The sequence below is a fragment of the Phyllostomus discolor genome, chromosome 14 (genome assembly GCF_004126475.2).
Source record: "Phyllostomus discolor isolate MPI-MPIP mPhyDis1 chromosome 14, mPhyDis1.pri.v3, whole genome shotgun sequence".
Lineage (NCBI taxonomy): Eukaryota > Metazoa > Chordata > Mammalia > Chiroptera > Phyllostomidae > Phyllostomus > Phyllostomus discolor.
The window spans coordinates 1,245,794-1,268,501 of record NC_040916.2 but is presented as its reverse complement, the minus strand read 5'-3'; the positions used below and the strand labels follow the sequence as shown (position 1 = coordinate 1,268,501).

At 37.6% G+C, this 22,708-nt stretch overlaps 1 protein-coding gene and 1 non-coding gene across 3 annotated transcripts in view; both read left to right on the top strand.

Moving 5' to 3' along the window:
- The window catches only part of SPTA1 (spectrin alpha, erythrocytic 1), a 185,993-nt gene that overhangs the window by 60,887 nt on the left and 102,398 nt on the right, over positions 1 to 22,708 (top strand). For both annotated transcript variants that reach the window (XM_036015014.1, XM_036015013.1), the window contains exons 19-21: positions 4,654 to 4,871; positions 16,841 to 16,933; positions 18,867 to 19,004. In XM_036015014.1, the coding sequence (XP_035870907.1) occupies positions 4,654 to 4,871; positions 16,841 to 16,933; positions 18,867 to 19,004 (449 nt within the window). The remainder of the gene's footprint in view (positions 1 to 4,653; positions 4,872 to 16,840; positions 16,934 to 18,866; positions 19,005 to 22,708) is intronic.
- LOC114512199 lies at positions 132 to 233 on the top strand. The gene has a single exon (XR_003685778.1). It is a non-coding gene; the product is annotated as a U6 spliceosomal RNA (small nuclear RNA).

The following is a 22,708-nucleotide window of genomic DNA, read 5'->3' as shown; positions in this document are numbered from 1 at the left end:
ATATTCTAAAGACTACTTAGTACAACATTAACATAGTCACTCTGTGTTTGACTCATGTTTGCATGATATGTATTTCTCCATCCTTTTGCTTTCATTATTATTTTTTACATTTAAAAGAGATTTCTTATTATGCTTGCTTCAGCAACTCATACACTACAATTGAAACAATTCAGAGATTAGCATGACCCCTGTATAAGGATAATGAACAAAAAAAGAAGATTTATTATAGATAGCATAAACTCAGACTTTGCTTTTATTTTATGCAATCTGGTATTTTTTCCCTTTTAACTGTAACATTTAAACCACATACATTTAAAGTGATTATCAACACAGGTAAATATAAATCTAACACTTTGGGTGTTTTGTTGTCACTATTGTTCATCAGTTTCTGTTTTCTTCGGATTAACTGTGTACCTTTTAAGTACTTTATTTATCTATTTTTAGAGAGAAGGGAGGAGGGAGAAAGAGAGGGAGAGAAACATCAGTATGTGGTTGCCTCCCATCAGCCTATACTGGGGACCTGGCCTGAAACCCAGGCATGTGCCCTGAGTGGGAATTGAACAAGCAACCCTGTGGTTCACAGGCCAGCACTCAATTCATTGACCCACACCAGCCAGAGCAACTGTGTATTTATTACACATTGAAATAAAGAACAAACTGACAGTAACCAGAAGGGAGGAGGAGGGGGATAATGGATGAAAAGAAAGGGGAAGTGTCTTCAAGGAATATGTATAAAGGACACATGGACAAAAGCAAAGGGGTGTAGGATCAAGGGTGAGAGGTGGGGATGGATGGGTGGGTGGGGCAGAGGGGAATGTGGGGAGAGGGAACGGAGACAACTGTACTTGAACAACAATAAAAATTAATAAAGTGCTTAAAAAGTATCAGAGAAAACAAAAATATATATTTACTTCTTTTTGCTTTTTTTGAAAATTTTTAAATCTTTTTTTTATTGTTGTTCAAGTACAGTTGTCTCCTTTTCCCCACCACCACTCCTCTCCACCCCAGGCCTCCCCACCTCCCACCCTCAATTCTACCCCCTTTTGGCTTTGTCCATGTGTTCTTTATACATGTTCCTTGACAACCCATCCTCCTAATCCACCCAATATTCCTTCCCACCTCCCCTCTGGTTACTGTCAGTTTGTTCTTAATTTCAATGTCTCTGGTTATATTTTGTTTGCTTGTTTATTTTGTTGATTAGGTTGCACTTATAGATGACATCACATGGTATTTTTCTTTCACTGTATGACTATTTCATTTATCATAATGTTCCTCATATCCATCCCAGCTGTTGCAAAGGGTTAGGAGCTCCTCCAGTGAAGACTGGTGCAGCCACTATGGAAAACAGTATGGAATATCCTTAGAAAAGTAAATATGAAACTGCCTTTTGACCCCGTAATTCCATTGTTGGGACTATACCTTAAGAATCCTGAAACAACAATTCAGAAGAACCTATGTACCCCAATTTTCATAGCAGCACAATTTACAATAGCCAAGTGCTGGAAGCAACCTAAGTGTCCATCAGTAAATGAGTGGATCAAAAAACTGTGGTGTATTTACACAGTGGAATGCTATTTTTTTTTAAAATAATCTTTAGTCCTGGCTGGTGTGGCTCAGTAGATTGATCTCTGGCATGTGCATTGAAAGTTCACTGGTTCAAGCCCTGGCTGGCGTAGCTCAGTGGATTGAGCGCGAGCTGGGAACCAAAGTGTCCCAGGTTCGATTCCCAGCCAGGGTACATTCCTGGGTTGCAGGCCATAACCCCCAGCAACCGCACATTGATGTCTCTCTCTCTCTCTCTCCCTCCCTCCCTTCCCTCTCTAAAAATAAATAAATAAAATATTAAAAAAAAAAAAAGAAAGTTCACTGGTTCAATTCCCAGTCTGAGCATATGCCTGGGTTGAGGGCCAAGACCCAAGTTGGGGGTATGTGAGAGGCAACCAATTGACATTTCTCTCACATATTGATTTTTCTCTTCCTCTCTTTCTCCCTCCCTTCTCCTCTTTCTAAAACTAAATTAATAAAATATTTAAAAATAAAATTTAATCTTTATTGTCTTCTTATATTATCTTTTAGTCCTCTTATAACCCCCTCCCCACAGCAATCACCACACTGTTGTCCATAAGCTGTTTTTCCTTTTTGCTCAATCTCTCCAACCCATAACCTCCTTACCCATTAGCTGTCTTTCTCCTCTTCATCTATTAGTCTGACTCCATTCTCCTTGTTAGTACAGTTTGTTCATTAGATTCCATATATGAGTGAAATCATATAGTATTTGTCTTTCTCTGAGTGGCTTATTTTACTTAGTATAATGTTCTCAAAGTCCATCCATACTGTCAAAAAGGATAAAATTTTCTTCTTTTTTACAGCTAAGTAGTATTCCATTGTGTAAATGTCCCATAGTTGTTTTTTATTCACTCATCTATTGATGGGCACTTGGGCTGCTTCCATATCTTGGAGATTGTAATAACTTTACAATGAACATGGCAGTGCTTATGTTCTTTTGAATTAGTGTTTTGGGTTCCTTCAGATATATTCCCATAAGTGGGATTGCTGGGTCAAAAAGAATATCCATTTACATTTTCTGAAGTATCTCCACATTGCTTTCCACAGTGGCTACACCAGTCTGCATTCCCACAAACAGTGTAAAAGAGTTCCCCTTTTTCCATATCCTTGCCAGCACTTGTCATTTGTTGATTTATTGATGATAGCTGTTCTGACAAGTATAATATGCTACCTCTTGTGGTTTTAATTTGCATTTCTGTGATGATTAGTAACATTGAATATCTTTTCATATGTCTGTTGGCCATCTGCATGTCCTATGTTTTTTATTAGCTATAGTTCTATGGTGTGTGTATACACATGCATGTGCATTTATTCTAAGGTGGTGATTCTCTAACTTTTGTTTTGTGGTTTTCATAATGATGCAAAGATATTTGCTTTTTTGATGCAGATGCTGGCAAGCAGTGTCTGTGGCACTTTGGATGAGATACGAGACAAATTCACACAGACTACTGAGTCCTGTGGAGGAAAAAGGATGGCATGGCCACTCTCTCAAGAGGAGAGCATGCCTACCCTTGCCTTGGCAAGCATTTTTTGCTTTTCTGGGCACATTACATTGAGGAGGGCCCTCATTTACTGTGCTCTGGTTCGCTTTAGGTAGTTACCTTTTACAGAAAACAAAGGACAGAATGATGCCAATTACTTCAAAGAGAATGTTGTTGCAGGCCCAGGGCAGAAGTGGTTGAACTGGTTACATTCCATAAAGGGGAGGTTTAGCACAGACTTTAAGAAGTTATAGTAAGCATCTGCTGCCTCAATTCAGGGTGAGGGAGTTTTAGCAAAAAGCAAGTCTCAAAGCAGCCTACATACAATGCAGGCCTGATTGCCCATGGGAGAACCTATCCATGGGTGTGCATCCTGTGCATAGGACCTCACTTTCCACTGGCCTTTCAGAGTGGGAGCTGGGCTCACACCACTCAGAACAGTCTCCTATACTTTTTCACACTCACTCTTTCATAAGTGTACAGTGAAGTTTCTCAAGGTCTACATGATATGTGATAAGGCCATTTCTCTAAGCAGGGGTATCCAAACTTTTGGCAACTCTGGACCACACTGGAAGAAGAGTTGTCTTGGGCCACACATTAAATACACAAACACCAACAAAAGCAAAAAAGTCTCATAATGTTTTAAGGAAATTTATGATTTTGTTTTGGGCTACATTCATAGCCCTCCTGAGGTGCATGCAGCCCATGGGCTGTGGATTGAACACCCTTTAATTGTTAATGGAATAAATACTTGTGTATATATTTAAAATTTTTCTGTTTCATTTTCTGATATGTTAACTATCCATACAGATATCACCATTTAAGGAAAGCTTGAAGTGATCCCTAGTAATATTGAAAAATTATAAATAATCCTGGGATTAAAATTTTTAAAGCAATCAATAGAGTATTCTTTGCATATATTTGCATATATTAGAAGCTCCATCTTTGTGTAACACTTTTCTCTTCAGTACTCAATTCCACAAGCTCTACCTGCCTTATCTTCCCCAAAATCTGATTTCTGTCTCCTCAACTCAGTGTGATTGATAGGTCTTTTTGGGTTAATCCTCCTAGCACTACAGCCTAGAAACTGCCCCAGATATAAACTGTGGCAATGATAGGACACACCTCACTTCTTTACCTTCTCTTGGGATTCATAATCCTCTCCCTAATTTCCGAAAATACTGCATTTCATAGTTTCTGGTCCATAGTTTCTGTTTTCAATTGTTTAGGTAGAGAGAGATTTATATAGTAATAGGTCCTTCATGAAAAGAAATGGAAATCTGTTAGAAGTTCTGTTTAGTCCAAAGAATACATGTTTTTGAAACTTTCAGAAGCACCCTCATGTAGGTATTTTGTTTTCAGGTCTGTATAACAGAATATACCATCCAATTAACTACCACCCAGACACACTTATACTACTGCCTATATGTGCTTATCCCTCATTAGCATCCATCATTTCAATTTCCAGGAATTTAGGTAAAATGTCACACTGAGTATAAGCATCATCCTCATGCCTCCTTTTCTCTCCCCGAGGTCATCAAAAGAATTGAATTGTAGTGAATGTTAACCAGAGTAACAATTACCTTTTTTAATAACTACTCCATAGGACACTTTGCTGCAGAAGATGTGGCCTCTAGGGTAAAGAGTTTGAACGAGAATATGCAGTCTCTACAGGCTCGAGCTGCTAGGCGGCAAAATGATCTAGAGGCCAATGTCCAGTTCCAGCAGTACCTGGCTGACTTGCATGAAGCTGAAGCATGGATTAGAGAGAAAGAACCTATTGTAGACAACACTAACTATGGAGCTGATGAAGAAACAGCTGGGGTAAGGCAGAGATGGAAATAGACATTGTCTAGTACTCACCAAATGGTACTGGAATAATTTGTGGGGCATTTACAAGTCCTGATAGGTTATTTGGGGTTTCTACAGTGATATGATAGTCTTTGGACTTCATTTTCTGGGATACGCCCACAGTTGGCAGAGATCCCAAAAGATACATTATATTTTCCTAATCCCACAGAAATCCATAGATTCCCTAGAGAGTATGTAAAGTCAGAAAGGCATGAGAAATTCATGCTTGTCTTGGTCTCCCATTGTAAACTTCCCAGAGTAACCTTGAGATTTCACAAAACAACCATATAATCTCCTTAAATTATTTTTTTGAAATAAACTCAGACAGACATGTTGGAACAAGCAGAATACCCAAGGTCATAATAGCATTTATAGCCACTTCTTTGTTTTGCTCATTGTCATATGGGAAGATGATACAGTATTTCATAAACTTTCAGCACCAGAAATAATTAAAATGACCATCTAAATGTATGTGAATGTTTAATCTCACAAAGTACCATGATCAGCAGCAGCTACTTTTAGCTATGGTGTGTGTTGATAATATGCTTGTGTACTTTTGATTTTGTGCTGATTGAAGAAAATATATATAAATTGTTATTTTTTACAGATAATATATATTTTATTGTGGTAAAATATTTATGAGATAAAATTTTCCATTTTTACCATTTTTTATTGTTGTTCTATTACAATTGTCCCAATTTTCCCTCATTGTTCTCCCCTGCCCTCCCACAGTCAATCCTCACACTGTTGTCAATGTGCATGGTCATCCATACACATTATTAACTAGGCCCTTATTTATTAACTAGGCCCTTCCACTTCTTTCCTCCCATATCCTCATTCTCCCCTCCCATCTGGCCTGTGCCAGTCTGTTCCTTCTTTCCATGCCTCAGGTTCTATTTTGCCTGTTTGTTTTTCTTTTGCATTTCACCACTGAATTTTTTCACTTAGCATAATATCTCCAATCCATGTTGTCCTAAGAGTAGTAGATCCTTATTTCTTTCTGCTGGGTAGTATTCAATTGTGTAAATGTAACACAGCTGTTTGATTGACTCATTTACTGATGGACACTTAGGCTATTTTTCAGCACTTGTCTTTTGTAAATAAAGCTGCTATAAACATTGGGGTGTGTAGGTTCTTCTGAATTGGTGTTTTTTCAGGATTCTTAGGTATAATCCCACAGTGGAAGTGACAGGTCAAAAGGCAGTTAATTTTTTATTTTATTTTATTTTTTTTTGAGGAAAGTTGTTCTGTTTTCTACAGTGGCTGCACTGATCTACATTCCCACCAACAGTGCACTAGGGTTCCATTTTCTCCACATCTTCACCAGCACTTGTTGTATGTTGATTTGTTAATGATGGCCATTCTGACCAGTGTGACAAAGTATCTCATTGTGGTTTTAATTTGCATCTCTCTGATGGCTAGTGATGCTGAGCATCTTTTCATATGACTCTGGACCCTCTGTTTGTCCTCCTTGAAGAAGTATCTCTTCAAGTCCTTCACCCATTTTTAATTTGATTGTTTGTCTTCCTGGCATTGAGTCATATGAGTTCTTTGTATATTTTGGAGATCAAACCCTTGTCTGAGATATTGTTGGAAAATATGTTTTCCCCTACAGTTCATTCCCTTTTCATTTTGATAATGTTTTCTATAGCTGTGCAGAAACTTTTAAATTTGATGTAGTCCCATTTATTTATTCTTTCATTTCCCTTGCCTTAGAGGATATGTTGGTGAAATTATTGCTGTGTGGGATATCTGAAATTTTACTACCTATGTTTTCCTTTAGGACCTTTATGGTGTTGTGGCTTATGTTCAAGTCTTTCATACATTTTGAGTTTATTCTGGTGTATGGTGTATGTGGGTGGTCAAGTTTCATTTTTTTTAATGTACTGTTTCTGATATCCCAGCACCATTTGTTGAAGGGGCTATTTTTACTCCATTTTATGCTTCTCCACTTTGTCATGTGTGAATTGACCATAGAGATTTGTATTTATTTCTGGGCTGTATATTCTGTTCCATTGATCTGTGTGTCTGTTCTTATACCAGTACCAGACTGTTTTGACTACAGTGACCTTATAGTATAGTTTGATGTCAGGTATTGTGATCCCTGCTACTTTTTTCTTTCTCAAAATTGCTGATGTCATTCAAGGTCTTTTATGGTTTCATATAATTTTTTGAAATGTTTGTTCTAAATCTGTGAAATATATCATTGGTATTTTAATAGGGACTGTGTTGAATCTATAGATTGCTTTGGGTAGTATGGATATTTTAATGATGTTGACTCTTTCAACCCATTAACATGGCATATGCTTCCTTTTGTTTGTCTTCCTTAATTTCTTTCTTGTTTTCCACAGTTTTATGAATACATGTTTTTTACCTTCTTGGTTAAGTATATTCTTAGGTACTTTATTTTTATTAACTATTTTTTATTGTTGTTCACGTACAGTTGTCTCCATTTTTTCCCTACCACTCTTCCTCACCCATGCTATCCACACTTCCCACCTTGATCCTACCTCCCTTTGGTTTTGTCCATGTGTACTTTATAGATGTTCCTGAAAACCCTACCCCTAGCCCCCCTCATTATCCCCTCCCACCTCCCCTCTGGTTACTGTCAGTTTGTTCTTCATCTCAACGTCTCTGGTTATATTTTGCTTGCTTGTTTGCTTTGTTGATTAGGTTCCACTTACAGGTAAGATCATATGGTATTTGTGTTTCACTGCCTGGCTTATTTTACTTAGCATAATTCTCTCCAGTTCCATCCATGCTGTCCCAAAGGGGAGGAGCTCCTTCTTTCTTTGTGCTGTGTAGTAGTCCTTCATCTGAATATACCATAGATTTTTGACCCATTCATTTACTGATGGGCTCTTAGGTTGCTTCCAGCACTTAGCTATTGTGAATTGTGCTGCTGTGAACACTGGAGTGCATAGGTTCTTTTGAATTGGTGTTTCAGGGTTCTTAGGGTATAATCCCAGCAGTGGAATTTTTGGGTCAAAAGGCAATTCCATACTGTTTTCATTCATGGCTGTACCAGCCTGCATTCCCAGCAGCAGTGCACAAGGATGCCTTTTTTTTCCCACATCCTCCCCAATCCCTGTTGTTTGTTGTTTTAAACAACAAAATGACGGCCATTCTCACTGATGTGAAGTGGTATCTCATTGTGGTTTTAATTTGCATCTCTCTGATAGCTAGTGTTGCTGAGCATCTTTTCCTACAGTACATTATTTTTCTTGTTGCTCTAGTAAACAGAATTTTTTTCTAGTTTCTGTTTCTGATATTGCGCTGTTGTACAAAAATGCCTTCAGTTTCTGAGTATTGACTTTACATCCTTCTATTTTGTCAAATTCATTTATTAAGTCAGAGAGTTGTTTGGTGTAACCTATAGGGTTTTCTATCTTTACTGTCATGTCACTGCAAACAATAACACTTTTATTTCCTCCTTTTCAATTTGTAGGCTTGTTATTACTTTTTCTTGTCTGACCACTGTGGATAGGACATCCATATTATGTTGGATAACATTTGTGAAAGCAGACATCCTTCTCTTTTTCCTGATCCTGGGAGAGCTTTTAGTTTTTGCCTGTTGAGCATGGTGTTATCTCTAGATTTTTCATATATGGTCTTTATTATGTTGAAGTATTCTTCTTCTATTGCCACTTTTCTGAGTATTTTTATAATGGATGGGTGCTGTATTTTATTAAATGCTTTTCCAGAATCTATTGATATGATCATGCAATTTTTGTCTTTCTTTTTCTTTATATGGTGTATTATGTTTGTTAATTTGTGAATATTGTACCATCCTTGCATCCCTGGAGTGAATCCCACTTGATCTTGGTGTATGGCCTTTTCAATATATTGCTTAATCCAGTTTGCCAATATTTCATTGAGGATTTTCACATCTGTATTCATACACAGTATTGCCCTGAAACTTTCTCTCTTTGTTGTGTCTTTTCCTGGTTTTGGAATTAGGATAATACTGGCTTCATTAAAAGAATTTGGCAATCTTCCTTCTTCTTGAAAGTTTGGATTAGTTTGAGAGAGATAGGAGTAAGCTTTACCTAAATGTTTGGTATAATTTGACTGTGAAGCCATCCACAGGTCTTTTATATGCTAGGAATTTTTTGAACACTGCTTCAATTTCACTAATTGTTATTCATTTATTCAGGCTTTCTGCTTCTTCTTGTCTTTGATTTGGAAGATATATGCTTCTATAAATTTATCCAATTTTCCCAGAGTATCAAATTTCTTGGAATTTTGTTGTTTATAGTAATTTCTTACAATCCTTTATATTTCTGTGGTGTCATTTTTAATTTATTCTCTTTCTGTTCTGATTTTATTATTTGGGTTTCTTTGTTTGTTTGTTTGTTTGTTTGTTTGTTTCTTTCTTTCTTTCTTTCTTTCTTTTTCTTTCATGAGTCTGGTTAAAGGTTTATTGATTTTGTTTATCTTTTCAGAAAACTTACTCCTGGATTTATTGATGCTTTGAATTTTTCTTTTAGTCTCTATGTCATTTAATTCTGACCCCATCTTGAATATTTCCTTTCATCTATCCTCTTTGTACTTTGTTTGTTGTTGTTCCTCCATATTTTTGTAGATGTAGGGTTATGTTGTTTATTTGAAATGTTTCTAGCTTTTCTGGGTAGTCCTGTATTGCTATGAACTTCCTTCTCAGGACTGCCCTTACTGGGTCACATAGATTTGGGGATGTTGTATGTTCATTTTCATTTGTTTGCAAATTTTTTTTGTTTCTTCCTATATGTAACTTTAACCCATTCATTATTTAATAGTCAGTTATTCAGTCCCCATGGATTTGAATGTTTTGGGGTCTTTTTCAAGTTTCAAGCCAGTGTGATGTGAGAAGATACTTGGTATAATTACAATTTTACTTAAGATTGTTGAGGCTTCTTTTGTGACCTACCATGAGGTCTAGCTTTTAAATTGTCTCCTGTGCATTTAAAAGACTGTATATTTTGCTTCTTTTGTTTGAAAGTTTCTGTATATATCAATGAAGTCTATTTGATGTAGAGTGTTGTTCAATGCCACAATATCTTTGTTGATTCTTTGCTTAAAAGATCTACCCATTGTTAACAATGGGGTGTTAAAATCCACTACTATGAGTGTGTTTTTGTTGATATCTTTCTTTTTTTGAATATATTTTATTGATTATGCTATTAGAGTTGTCCCATTTCCCCCTCTTCACTTCCCTCCCTCCTGCACACCCCCTTCCTCCCATATCTCCCCCACCTTTAGTTCATGTCCATGGGTCGTACATATAAGTTATTTGGCTTCTACATTTCCTATACTATTCTTACCCTCCCCCTGTCTATTTTCTACCTACCATCTATGCTACTTAGTCTCTGTACCTTTTTCCCCTCTCTCCCCTTCCCACTCCCCTGTTGATAACCCTCCATGTGATCTCCATTTCTGTGGTTCTGTTCCTGTTCCAGTTGTTTGCTTAGTTTGCTTTGTTTTTGTTTTAGGTGTAGTTGTTAATAACTGTGAGTTTGTTGTCATTTTACAGTTCCTAATTTTTTATCTTCTTTTTCTTAGATAAGTCCCATCATCATTTCATATAATAAGGGCTTGGTGGTGATGAACTTTTTTAACTTGACCTTATTTGAGAAGCACTTTATCTGTCTCCATTTCTAAATTAAAGCTTTGCTGGATAGAGCAATCTTGGATGTAGGCCCTTGCCTTTCATAACTTGGAATACTTCTTTCCATCCTCTTCTTGCCTGCAGGGTCTCTTTTGAGAAATCAGCTGACGGTCTTATGGGAACTCCTTTTTGTAGGTAACTATCTCCTTTTTTCTTGCTGCTTCTAAGATTCTCTATTTTTAATCTTGGGTAACCTAATTATGATGTGCCTTGCTGTTCCTCCTTGGATCCAACTTCTTTGGGACTCTCTTAGCTTCCTGGACTTTCTGAAAGTCTATTTCCTTTGCCAGATTGGAGAAGTTCTCCTTTATTATTTGTTCAAATAACTTTTCCACTTGTTTCTCTTCCTCTTCTCCTTCTGGTACCCCTATAATTCAGATGTTGGAATCTTTAAAGATGTCCTGGAGGTTCCTAAGCCTCTCCTGATGTTTTTGAATTCTTGTTTCCTCCTTCTTTTCTAGCTGGATGTTTCTTTCTTCCTTCTGGTCCACACCATTGATTTGTGTCCTGGTTTCCTTCCCATCATTATTGGTTCACTGTACATTTTCCTTTATTTCACTTATTGGTTAAATTCAACCAATTCTGTGAGCATCCTGATTACCAGTGTTTTGAGCTGTGCATCTGATAGGTTGGCTATCTTTTCATTGCTTAGTTGTATTTGTTCTGGAGCTTTGATCTGTTCTTTAATTTGGGCCATTTATTTTGTCTTGATGTGCCTGGTACGTAGTGAGGGGAAGAGCCATAGGTGTTCACCAGGGTAGATTAACCCACATTGCTGTGTTGTGATGCTGTGTGTGGGGGTGTTGGTCCAAGAAGTAACTCGCACTTGCTTTGCTCTCTGCCAGCTTTCAGTCACTTCCCCTGCTTCCCACAAGCAAATTGGGCCCTTCTGGTGCTGACTCTCATTTGGGTGGGCTTTTGTACATTCTAGGACCCCATGGGTCTCTCCAACAAACTCTCGTATTTGGAGAGATTGAAACCCCACAGGTGTTTTCAGTGGTTTGAGGCTTTATTTCCCTGTGCAGGAGCCCTGGGTTTTGGGGTCTGTTTCCCTCCCTAGTTGTTCCTCCCGGTTTATCTGTGGGCGAATGGGGGACCACCCAGTCCACAATCTGCCATGTGGCTGGGTCTTCTAGCTGCTGCCTTGCAGGCCAGCTGCAGCCTTTGCTCCCCACTCCACTACCTGCTGCCTCACTGGATCTGCTGCCACCACCTCACCTTCCCCGGTCCTCTAGCCACTGCTTTGCCATGAGTCCTCTCAAACCAGCTTGTCTCTGCCCCTCCTACAGGTCTGGATGAATATGTCTTCTCTAACTCCTTGGTTGTCAGACTTCCACACAGTTCGGTTTTCTGTCAGTTCTGGTTGTTTGTTTGTTTGTTTGTTTGTTTTTAAATTGTTATTGTCCTTTTGGTTGTGTGAGGAAGCACAGTAAGTCTACCTATGCCTCCATCTTGGCTGGAAGTCCTGGATATCTTTCTTGAAGGCCTCCAAGATTTTCCTTATATATTTTGCTGCTTCTATGCTAGGAGCATATAAATTTACAAGGGTTATAGCTTCTTGTTGGATTTTTCCCTTATGTATTATATAGTATCCTCCATTGTCTCTTTTTGTGGACTTTGTTTTAAATGCTGTTTTGACTGATAAATTATTGCTACCCCAGCTTCTTTTTTTCAGTCCATTTGCTTGAAATATTTTTCCAGCCCTTCACTTTCAGTCTGTGTAGATCTTTTGTTCTGAGGTTAGTAACTTGTAGACAGCATATATGAGGATCATTGTTATCCATTCATCTACCCTGTGTCTTTTGATTGGAGCATTTAATGTATTTACATTTAATGTTATTATTGATAGGTACCTATTCATTGCCTTTTTTCCTGTTGTACCTGTCTTCATCGCTCTCACTTTTTCTTCATCTTCTTAAAGCAGTCCCTTTAGCATCTCTTATAATGTTGTTTTTGGTGAAGATGGGTTCTTTTAGCTTTTGGGGAGGGGGGTGGTTCCTGAGAAGCTCTTTATTTTGCCTTCCATTTTAAATGTGAGTCTTGCTGGGTAGAATAGTCTTGTTTGCAGGACTTTGCTTTTTTTACTTTTAATTTCTTGCTATTCCCTTTTGGCTTGTAGGGTTTCTGTTGAATAGTCACCTAATAACATTTTCAAGGATCCCTTGTATTTTACTAGCTGTCTCTCCCTTGGTGACTTTAATATTCTTGCTTCATCTTTAAAATTTTCCATTTTAATTAAGATGTGTCTTGGAGTGGGCCTCTTTGTGTTCATTTTGATTGGGAACCCCTGTGTTTCCTAGACTCACATGATTTTTTCCCTCATCAAGTTAGGGAAGTTTTCTGTCATTACTTTTTTAAACAGGTTTTCTATGCCTTGCTCCTCTTTTTCTCTTTCTGTTATTCCTATGATATGGATATTACTACATTTTATATTGTCTTTCGGCTCCCTTAAACTCTTTTCATACTTTTTGAGTCTTTTTCATTTTGTTGCTTTGGGAATTTTTTTTCTCCCTTGCCTTCCATCTCACTGATTTGATCCTCTGCTTCAAGTAGCCTGCTTTTAACTCCTTCTACTGTGTTCTTTAACTCAGAAATTGTATTATTAATTTTCTCCTAGATCCTATTGATTGTTTCTATGTCTTTTTTTATGCCAATGTATTTTTCAGTAAGTTCCTTGTACCTTCCCTGTAGGCTTTGTAGTTCTCACTGAGCTCATGAGCATCACTATAACTATTATTTTGAATTCAGTGTCTGATAATTTACTTGCCTCGATTTCATTTAGCACCCTTTCTGGGGGTTCCTCCTTTCCTTTTGACTAGGGTTATTTCTTTGTCTTCTCATTTTAGCGGGTACTCTTCTTGCTAGCCTCTGCTTCTTAGATTGATCTGCTCTGACTCCCTGTCTTTCTGGCATGAACTTCCACAGTAGGAGACCTGTGAGATTCAGTGGTGCAGTCTACTTGATCTCCTGGGCTTGATGCTCTTGGGAAGGCTTTTTGCCATTTATGTAGGCTTTCTGATTGTAATTGAGTTTTGATTGTTGAGTCATTCTGTGGTTGATACTTTCCTCTGGTTCTCTGACTGAGAGTCACTGTGCCCTCTACATCTTGCATGCTGTTGTGTGGGTACTGCCCAATCAAAACCACACAAATCAGGTAACAATTTCAAACCCTCAAAAATAAACCGCACCCACAACCACACTATCAACAGCGAATGAGACAGTATTAATAAGGGTGTAAATAGGTTAAGATTATTGTAATAAAGGAAAAAAGAATATGAGATAACTAACTCAAAAATGATTTGGGGAGGGTAGAGAGAATATCAGTAATAAGAGCAGGAAAGTGGAGGCAGACACAGAAATAAAGATAAATTTACATCATAAATAAAAAAGGGAATGAAGAAGGTGGAATGGAGCAAGAGAAGGGGATCATATAGCATTAGGTTTAAATGGAAATAAAAAAATAAAGTGAGAGAGAGAGAAAGAAAAAGAAAAAAAAGTAAGCAAATAAATAAAAATATATAGGAACCAAATTGGATAAAAAGATCCAGCACAGAACCAACAACATTAAATGAACTAACATTAAAAAAGTTATTGTTATTTAAGCACAGTTGTCTCCATTTTCACCCTACCATGCCCTCTTTTGCACCCATCTCCACATCTTACACTTGAATCCAACCCCTTTGGCTTTGTCCATGTGTCTTTCATACATATTTTTTATGGCCCCCCACATTATCCCTTATTATCCCTCTCCCTCCTCCTCTAACATTCGTATAGGTGTGATGGGAGTAAGAGGGCAAAAACAAAGTAGGAAAAGCTTCAGAGATTTGTAGAGGAAGGGGAATGATTTTGAGATGATAGTGGGAGAAAGAATAGTGAGTGAGGAATAAAAACCAAGATTAGACAAGGAAAAATTAAAATTTGAGACAAAAAAAGAAAGTGCAGGAGGAAGGCAGAATGGAGTAGGAGAGGAGAACTGTAAAATTTGTGATTTGAAATACCAAAATGGTGAACATCTAGAGATAAAATTAAATAAATGCAATAAAAAACACTCTTCACAAAACAAACAAACAAACAAACAAATATTGATAAAGATGGAGAAAGAACACAAATATTTTAAGGGCAGGAAAAGTAATGTGAGATGAGCAATGAGAAGAAAAATGGTTTTGAGAGGCTGGAACAGGGAGAAATACTAAGGGTGCTGAATGAAAACAAGTTGTAGCAAGAAAGAAAACAAAATGTAAAGCAGAAAGGAGAAGACAAAGTGAGGAGGGGCAATGGGGTAAAATAAAGGAGAAGCAAAATAGGAGATTTGAAATAAACTATAATATAAAATCTAGTGACTTAACATGCACAAACTTGAAGGATAAGAAGTGGGTGTTAAAAACTATGCAAGAGAGAAAATATCACAAATCAAAGAAGTAGACCATGGTGGATTTCTTCTCAGTAGCATCTAATATTTACTACTTTTTTTTTCTTTCTGTTTCTGCCTCTGGTGATGTCAGGAGGTGTCCCAGTTTGACCTTAGGTAGCCTGTTCAAGACTACCAGGGATCCACAGTCTATGGCTGACTTCTTCAGTTGTCAGTCTAGTCACTCTGTAATCAGCAGTTAGGCTTAAGCACCACAGGGTGGGGATGAGTAATTTCTGTGGGTGAAGCTATTGCTTCCCCTCAAGCTGATGCCACTAGGGCGGGGGGGGGGTGTTCTCCCTGAGCAAGAGGGCTCCCACAGTATGGGGGATGGCTAAGCACCAGGATCCTGGCCACTGCTCTCTTAGTTCTCTCCTCAAATCCACCAGCCCAAATCTCCCTTCAAGTGTCTATTCCTCTTTGCCCTCCCTTTTCCAGAGCCCAAAGTAAGTGGCTGCAAATTAAAATTTATGCATTGGCCCTCTAAAAGAGCCTTTGCTTCTCCAGCTGTTTGTCCCTGGCAGAGAGAAACTCTGCTGCTTTTCACCATTGGATGCTATCTGAGTACTCTTCCAGCTCTGGTGCTATAGGCTGGGGAGGCCAGCTTGGGGTTCAGAATCCACATTTCTCAGGGGCATCCCCCAAGCCACTGAAATATTTTTCCAGCACTTCAGCTGATGCTCATGGAAGCCTATTCAGCTCTCTATTCTGCACTCTGTACCAGTCATGTGGTGAAGCTGTTTCTTCTGTCTGTTCATGGGTATAAGTCTTCTCTCTTGCTATTGTTCAATTGCTTATTCTGGATTTCTCCACAATTTAGTTATAATTCCAGATTGGTCCTGGGAGGAGGTTAGTAGAGCTTCCACTTACTCCTCTGCCATCTTTGATCTCTCCCATTTTAACCATTTGTAAGTGCACAGTTCAGTGGCATTAGGTACATTTACACTGCTGTGCAACCACCACCATAATTCATCTCTAAAACTTTGTCATTAAAATGGATGGAATATAATAACTATAATTCAATACTTGGCTATCAATCTAAACCTCTTATTAATAGAAAAACAAGTTCAGAATATCATTAGTCCTTAAATGCAGAGAATATCATTTACTATCATATAATGAATATACAACATTGGATCAAAACTGACCCATGCTCTCCTACAAGACCCAGATTTTTTTCACACTGTAAGTTCCTAGTGCCTCCAAATCTAAACCCTTAAGAGTTCCACTGCTATCTAATCAACTAATACATGTTAAGTCATTTATTACACATTTTTGTATTTTCATTATTCCTTATTTCAGAACTTTAATGCTTTGTATTATCTCCATGAACACTTTTTTAATTGTTTAAACTATTAAGTTGTTCCCACTGTTTCTCCCTTTCCCCACATCTTCCTAGTCCCGTCCTCTTGCCTCACCAAGTTGATCCACACATGGTTGTCCATGTCTATGGGTTGTGAATAATTATTCTTTGGATAATCCTTTTACCACCTTTCATCCCATTCTCCCACCTCCTTTCTGGCAGCTGTCAGTCTGTTTTATGTATCTAAGCTTCTGTTTCTATTTTGTTCATTAGTTTATTATGTTTATTTGATTCCACATATGAGTGAGATCATGTGATATGTTTCACTGACTGACTTAATTCACCTAGCATAATATTCTCCAGGCCCAATAATCCTGTTGCAAAATGTAAGAGTTATTTATTTTAACCTCTGTTTTCTTCATATTTATAAATATAGGATTAAAATATTTATATTAAATAAAAATATATCTCTTACCAGGGATTAGGACAACTAGAATAATCCAAAGTAATACTTGGAGCATCCCCCAGGATGCTTACTGATTTTTCTAGATTGTTTCTGATGATCTTTCCATCAACAAATCCAGGTACTTGTAAAGAAGCATGAAGCCTTCCTAGTGGATCTTAATGCATTTGGAAACACTATGCAAGCTCTACGGGATCTGGCAGAAACCTGCCAGGTAAGAAAAACTTAGAAATAACAAGAATCACAATCCCCATAACTAAGAAAAAATAATTATCTTTATTACTTATTTTTATTTTCTGTAAACCAGGATACAGTTGTGAAGAAAATAGTAAGTTCTGTGATCTTTTGAAATATTTTATTTTTATTATTTATTTTTAGAGAGGGAAGGGAGGGAGAAAGAGAGAGAGAGAGAGAGAGAGAGAGAGAGAGAGAGAGAGAGAGAGAGGGAGAGAAACATCAATGTGCGGTTGCTGGGGGTCATGGCCTGCAACCCAGGCATGTACCCTGACTGGGAATCAAACCTGTGACACTTTGGTTTGCAGTCCACGCTCAATCCAGTGAGCTACACCAGCCAGGGAGTTCTGTGATCTTTACATGCAGAAATTGTAGCATCTTCATGGCATCCAAAGAGATTTAGTACACAAGAATTTCTAAATAAGTGGTATTTTTGCTTTCTTTTTTCTTCCTTTTATATTTTCACTATTCTTTATTATTTCTTTAATTTGAATCTCTCCCTCATATATTCCATTTTGATTCCTTTCCTTCCTTTCTTATTTTTTATATATAAACATTTGTGAAATATCTACCATCTACAAGCATGAATAAAAATAATCCTGATTTGCATGAAAATTACAGTCTGTAGAATATCACAAATTTAAATAAGTGCATATAATAGATATATGAACAGGAAAAAGGGTGTCAAAGAAAATAGTATTTCATTTTTCTGAAATAAGCACTAAAATATTAGAAAATTTTAATGTCACTTTATCTGAATTATTTTTTTAAAGGTGGTTTACTGGGCAGACAAGCAGAAGGATTTTTTGGGTCAATAAAATAAGAAAGAAAATGAACCAAAGCACAAAATAAAGAAGTATATTTGGGATATAGGAAATGCAAATGGTTAAGAATGTGAGAACGGTTAGGGTGCAAAGTGAAAAGTAATATCTTGAAGAGCAAGGAACCTGGAATCACTAAATGATATCAGTGTTTTTTGTGTGTAGATGGAAAAGAGAAACACTTCTTATACTGAAATGATTCTTCCCACTGAGAAGCTCGAAACTTATACACTGGGAGTAGAAAAAAGACATAAACTCACTCTGTCAAGTCACTATACATTGATGGAACTTCTTTGCCAAGCTGTGCACAATGGGTACCTAAACAAGAACAGATACATTTAAGCACTGCTTGTTATGAGAAAACACCATACTTGAATGATAAAAAATCAGAGGATTCTGTAAGGGGTGGTACACCTGTATCACTAATCTGAATGTCTGGCCATTACTTATGTAATGTTTATTTTGTTCATTCTCTCAGAAATATGATATTTGCAGAAAATAAAATTCAGGGGCTACCTTGAAGAGCAGGTTGCTTGCTAAAGGGAGATACAAGATATATTTTATCTCAGCTCATGTTATCAATTTTTAAAATTCTGTGACCTTTCTTGTGCTATATATCATCCATGTCTAAAAGGAAAGTCCACTGTTCATTGTTATATAATATTAAACATTAACAGGTTAGAAGGATTACTTGTGGAGGCCCAGGAAATGGAAAAAGTGATGAGAGGTAGATAATGGGCTTTTAACTTTCTCAAACAATATTCTGAAACATTGACGTGTATAATCATTTAATACCTGTTTTAAGAGCTGGTGGCTTAGAGCATTTAATGTATTTCCAACAAAGTACATACTCACTTGCTCACTCTGTATTCTTACTGCTCAGCCTTCGTGTCCCCTGAGAATTGTTAGGATGGAGCAGCATCTCTGAAAATGACATGTTGTGATCTCTCATTGTTACTGTCAGCCACTTAAGAATCTCTAGCCAGAGATTCCTTTCTCTGTGAGGACCAGAGACAGCCCCCCACTGTTAGGTTCTATAGAGAGATGTTTCCAGTGGGTGACTTACATGGTCTTCTTCCTGTTTTTATTTAGCAACAACAGGCTGTACCAGTGAGAGGAGTAGCTCAAGAAGAGAGAGTTATGGCTTTATACGACTTCCAGGCCCGCAGCTCCCGAGAAGTTACCATGAAGAAAGATGATGTCTTAACTCTGCTTAGTTCCATCAACAAGGTGAATCTGCCCTCTAACATTCTTCCAATTAATAAGGTGGTTCATCCACAGTCATCTCTCCCAATCTTGCCAGATATCCATATTTTGGTCAGTCAACATTTTTCTGTTGTTCTCTCTTAAATAACCAAAATACATTAAAACTATCTTTTCTCCAGATATTGTGTAGATTGCTGTACATATAATTTGATATTACAATATTAATTAAAATTAATAAAATGAAGACAAATAGTTTTAGGCTTTTTGCATCTGTCACTTTTGATATTTATTTATTTTGTTCTTATTGTTCAAGTATAGTTGTCTCCATTTCCCCCCCACCAAAACTACACCCACCCCAGCCATCCCCACCTCCCACCCTCCATCCTACTCCCCTTTGGGTTTGTCCAAGTGTCCTTTATAGATGTTCCTGAAAACTCTTCCCCTTTTTCCCCCTGTTATCCCCTTCTCCCTCCCCTCTAGTTACTTTCATTTTGTTTTTCGTTTCAGTGTCTCTGGTTATATTTTGCTGGCTTATTTGTTTTGTTGATTAGATTCCACTTATAGGTGAGATCATATGGTATTTGTCTTTCACCACCTGGATTACTTCATGTAGCATAAAGCTTTCCAGTTCCATCTGTGCTGTTGCAAAAGGAAAAAAGCTCCTTCTTTCTTTCTGCTGTGTAGTATTCCTTCATGTAAATGTACCATAGTTTTTGATCCATTCATTTACTGATGGGCACTTAGGTTGCTTCCAGCTCTTGGCTATTGTAAATTGTGCTGCTATGAACATTGGGGTGCATAGGTTCTTTTGAATTGATGTTTTAGTATTCTTAGGGTATAACCCCAGCAGTGAAATTGATGCATCAAAAGGCAGTTCTGTTTTCAGTTTTCTGAGGAAATTCCATGCTGTTTTCCACAGCAGATGTACCAGTCTGCATTCCCACCAACAGTGTACTGGGTTCCTTTTTCTCCACATCCTCTCCAACACTTGTTTGTTGCTTTGTTTACGATGGCCATTCTAACCAGTGTGAAGTGGTCTCTCAGTGTGGCTTTTATTTGCATCTCTTTGATGGCTAGTGATGCTGAGCATCTTTTCATATAAGACTCAAATATTTTAAGTAATTAACCTCGAAACATATAAGCAATAAATGGTAGTTTTCTAATGTATTTAAAGGATTAAACAGTGCCTCTGTTGCATCTGTTGTCTTGTTCCACTTCTATGCCAATGTTCTTAGCAATGGAAAGACAGTGGCTGGGGTTAGAATAAGCCTGAGCAAGGTAAATGTTTGTCAAGTTTATTTTCTTTATTTTTTTCATAATGAAACTCAAATGTATTTGAAGTTGAACAATAATAAAATTAAATGAGAATATTGGGGTTACAGCTAAATTTGGTAAGGAAGTTTGAGGTCTTAATACTTATACAAGAAAACAAAAAAGACTGAAAATTGATAACCAAAGTATTTATTTTTTAAGCTGTCACCACAAGCATCTTTTATTTTTAAATATTATTATTCAAATACAGTTGACATTCAATATTATTTTATATTAATTTTAGGTGTAGAGCACAGTGGTTGGACAATCATATATTTACAATGTAATTCCCATGATATTTCAAGGACCCACTTTTCACCATACTTAGTTACTAGAATATAATTGACTATATTCCTTAGGCTGTAATATACATTCACATGACTATTTTGTAAGTACCACTTTGTACTTCTTTTTTCAATTTTTAAACATATTTTTTATTATGCTGTTACAACTGTTTCATTCTTTTCACCCCTGTATTCCTTTCCTCCCTGCACCCCCTTCCTACCAGCATCCCCACCCCTTAGTTCATGTTCATGCAAAGTACATGTAAGTTCTTTGGCTTCTCCATTTCCTATACCATCCTTAACCTCCCCCAACTATTTTGTATCTACCATTTACCCTTCATATTCCCTGTACCTTTCCCCCCTCCTCACTGATAACCCTCCATGTGATCTCCATTTCTGTGATTCTGTTCCTGTTCTAGTTGTCTGCTTAGTTTGTTTTAGTTTTGTGAATTTCTTTAGGTTCAGTTGTTGATAGTTCTGTTATCATTTTACTGCCCATAGTTTTGATCTTCTTCTTTTTCTTAGATAAGTCCCTTTAACATTTCATATAATAAGGGCTTGGTGATGATGAATTTCTTTAACTTGACCTTATCTGGGAAGCACTTTATCTGCCCTTCCATTCTAAATGATGGCTTTCCTGGGTACAATAATTTTGGATATAGTCCTTGCCTTTCATGATTTGAACACCTCTTTCCAGGCCCTTCTTATCTGCAAGGTTACTTTTGAGAAATCAGCTGAGAGTCTTATGGGAACTCCTTTGTAGGTAACTGTCTCCTTTTCTCTTTCTGCTTTTAAAATTCTCTCCTTATCTTTAATCTTGGGTAATGTAGTTATGATGTGCCTTGGTGAGTGCTTTCTTGGGTCCAACTTTTTGGGGATGTTCTGGGCTTCCTGGACTTCCTGGAAGTCTATTTTCTTTGCCAGATTGGTGAAATTCTCCTTGATGGTTTTTTTTTTTTTTCAAATAAGTTTTCAATTTCTTACTCTTCCTATTCTCCTTCTGGTACCCCTATGATTCAGATGTTGTAACTTTTAAAGTTGTCCTGGAGTTTCCTAAGCTTCTCCTCATTTTTTAAAAATTCCTGTTTCTTCATTCCGTTCTAGTTGCATGTTTATTTTTTGCTTCTGCTCCAAATTGTTGATTCAACTGATGGTTTTTTCCTCTTCACTGTTGGTTCCCTGTATATACTTTTTATTTCACTTTGCATAGCCTTCACTTTTTCCTGTATTTTGGGACTGTACTCCGCCATTTCTGTGAACATCCTGCTTACCAGTGTTTTGAATTCTGCATCTGATAGGTTGGTTATCTCTTCATTGCTTAGTTCTATTTTTGTAGCTTTTATTTGTTCTTTCATTTGGGCCATATTTCTTTGTCTCAGCACACCTGTTACATTGTAAGGGGCAGAGCCTTAGGCATTTGCCAGGATGGGGGAACCTACTTCACTGCATAGAGGTTCAGGGGACAGAGGAAAGAATGCAGGTTGCTTGGCTCTTGCCAGCTTTCAGTCACTTCGTCCACTACCACAAGCATATTGGGCCTTTCTGGTGCTGATTCCAGGATGGGTGGGTTTGTGCACATTGTAGAGCCCTGTGGGTCTCTCCAAAGAACTCTCCTGTGGGACTGGGAGTTTCTCCTGCTATTACAGCCTCTATAGGTCTTCACTGCCAGAGGTTTTGAGGCTTTCTTTTCCCATGCGGAACCCTGGTGTGAGTCCACATAACTCCTCAGCTGTTCCTCCTTACTTATTTGCATGCAATATGGGAATGCCTGGTCTTCCAGCATCCACTTTGACTGTTCTGTTGTCCAGCAGATCCCTTGCTGCATGTCCTCTGTGCCCTGGATGCCTCTCTCTGCCCCTTCTCCCAGTCTGAATGAATATTTCTTCTTTAACTTCTTGGTTGTCAGACTTCCATACAGTTGGATTTTCTGACAGTTCTGGTTATGTTCTGCTTTTAAATTTGTTGTTGGCCTTCTTTTGGCTGTGTGAAGAGGCAAGGATATTTTGCCTCCCACACCTTCATCTTTTTAATCCGGTTCACCAAAACTTCCCCTCTGGCAACCATCAGTTTGTTCTCTGTATTGATGCATTTGTTCCTGTTCTGTTTGTTCATTTGTTTTGATATTTATATAAA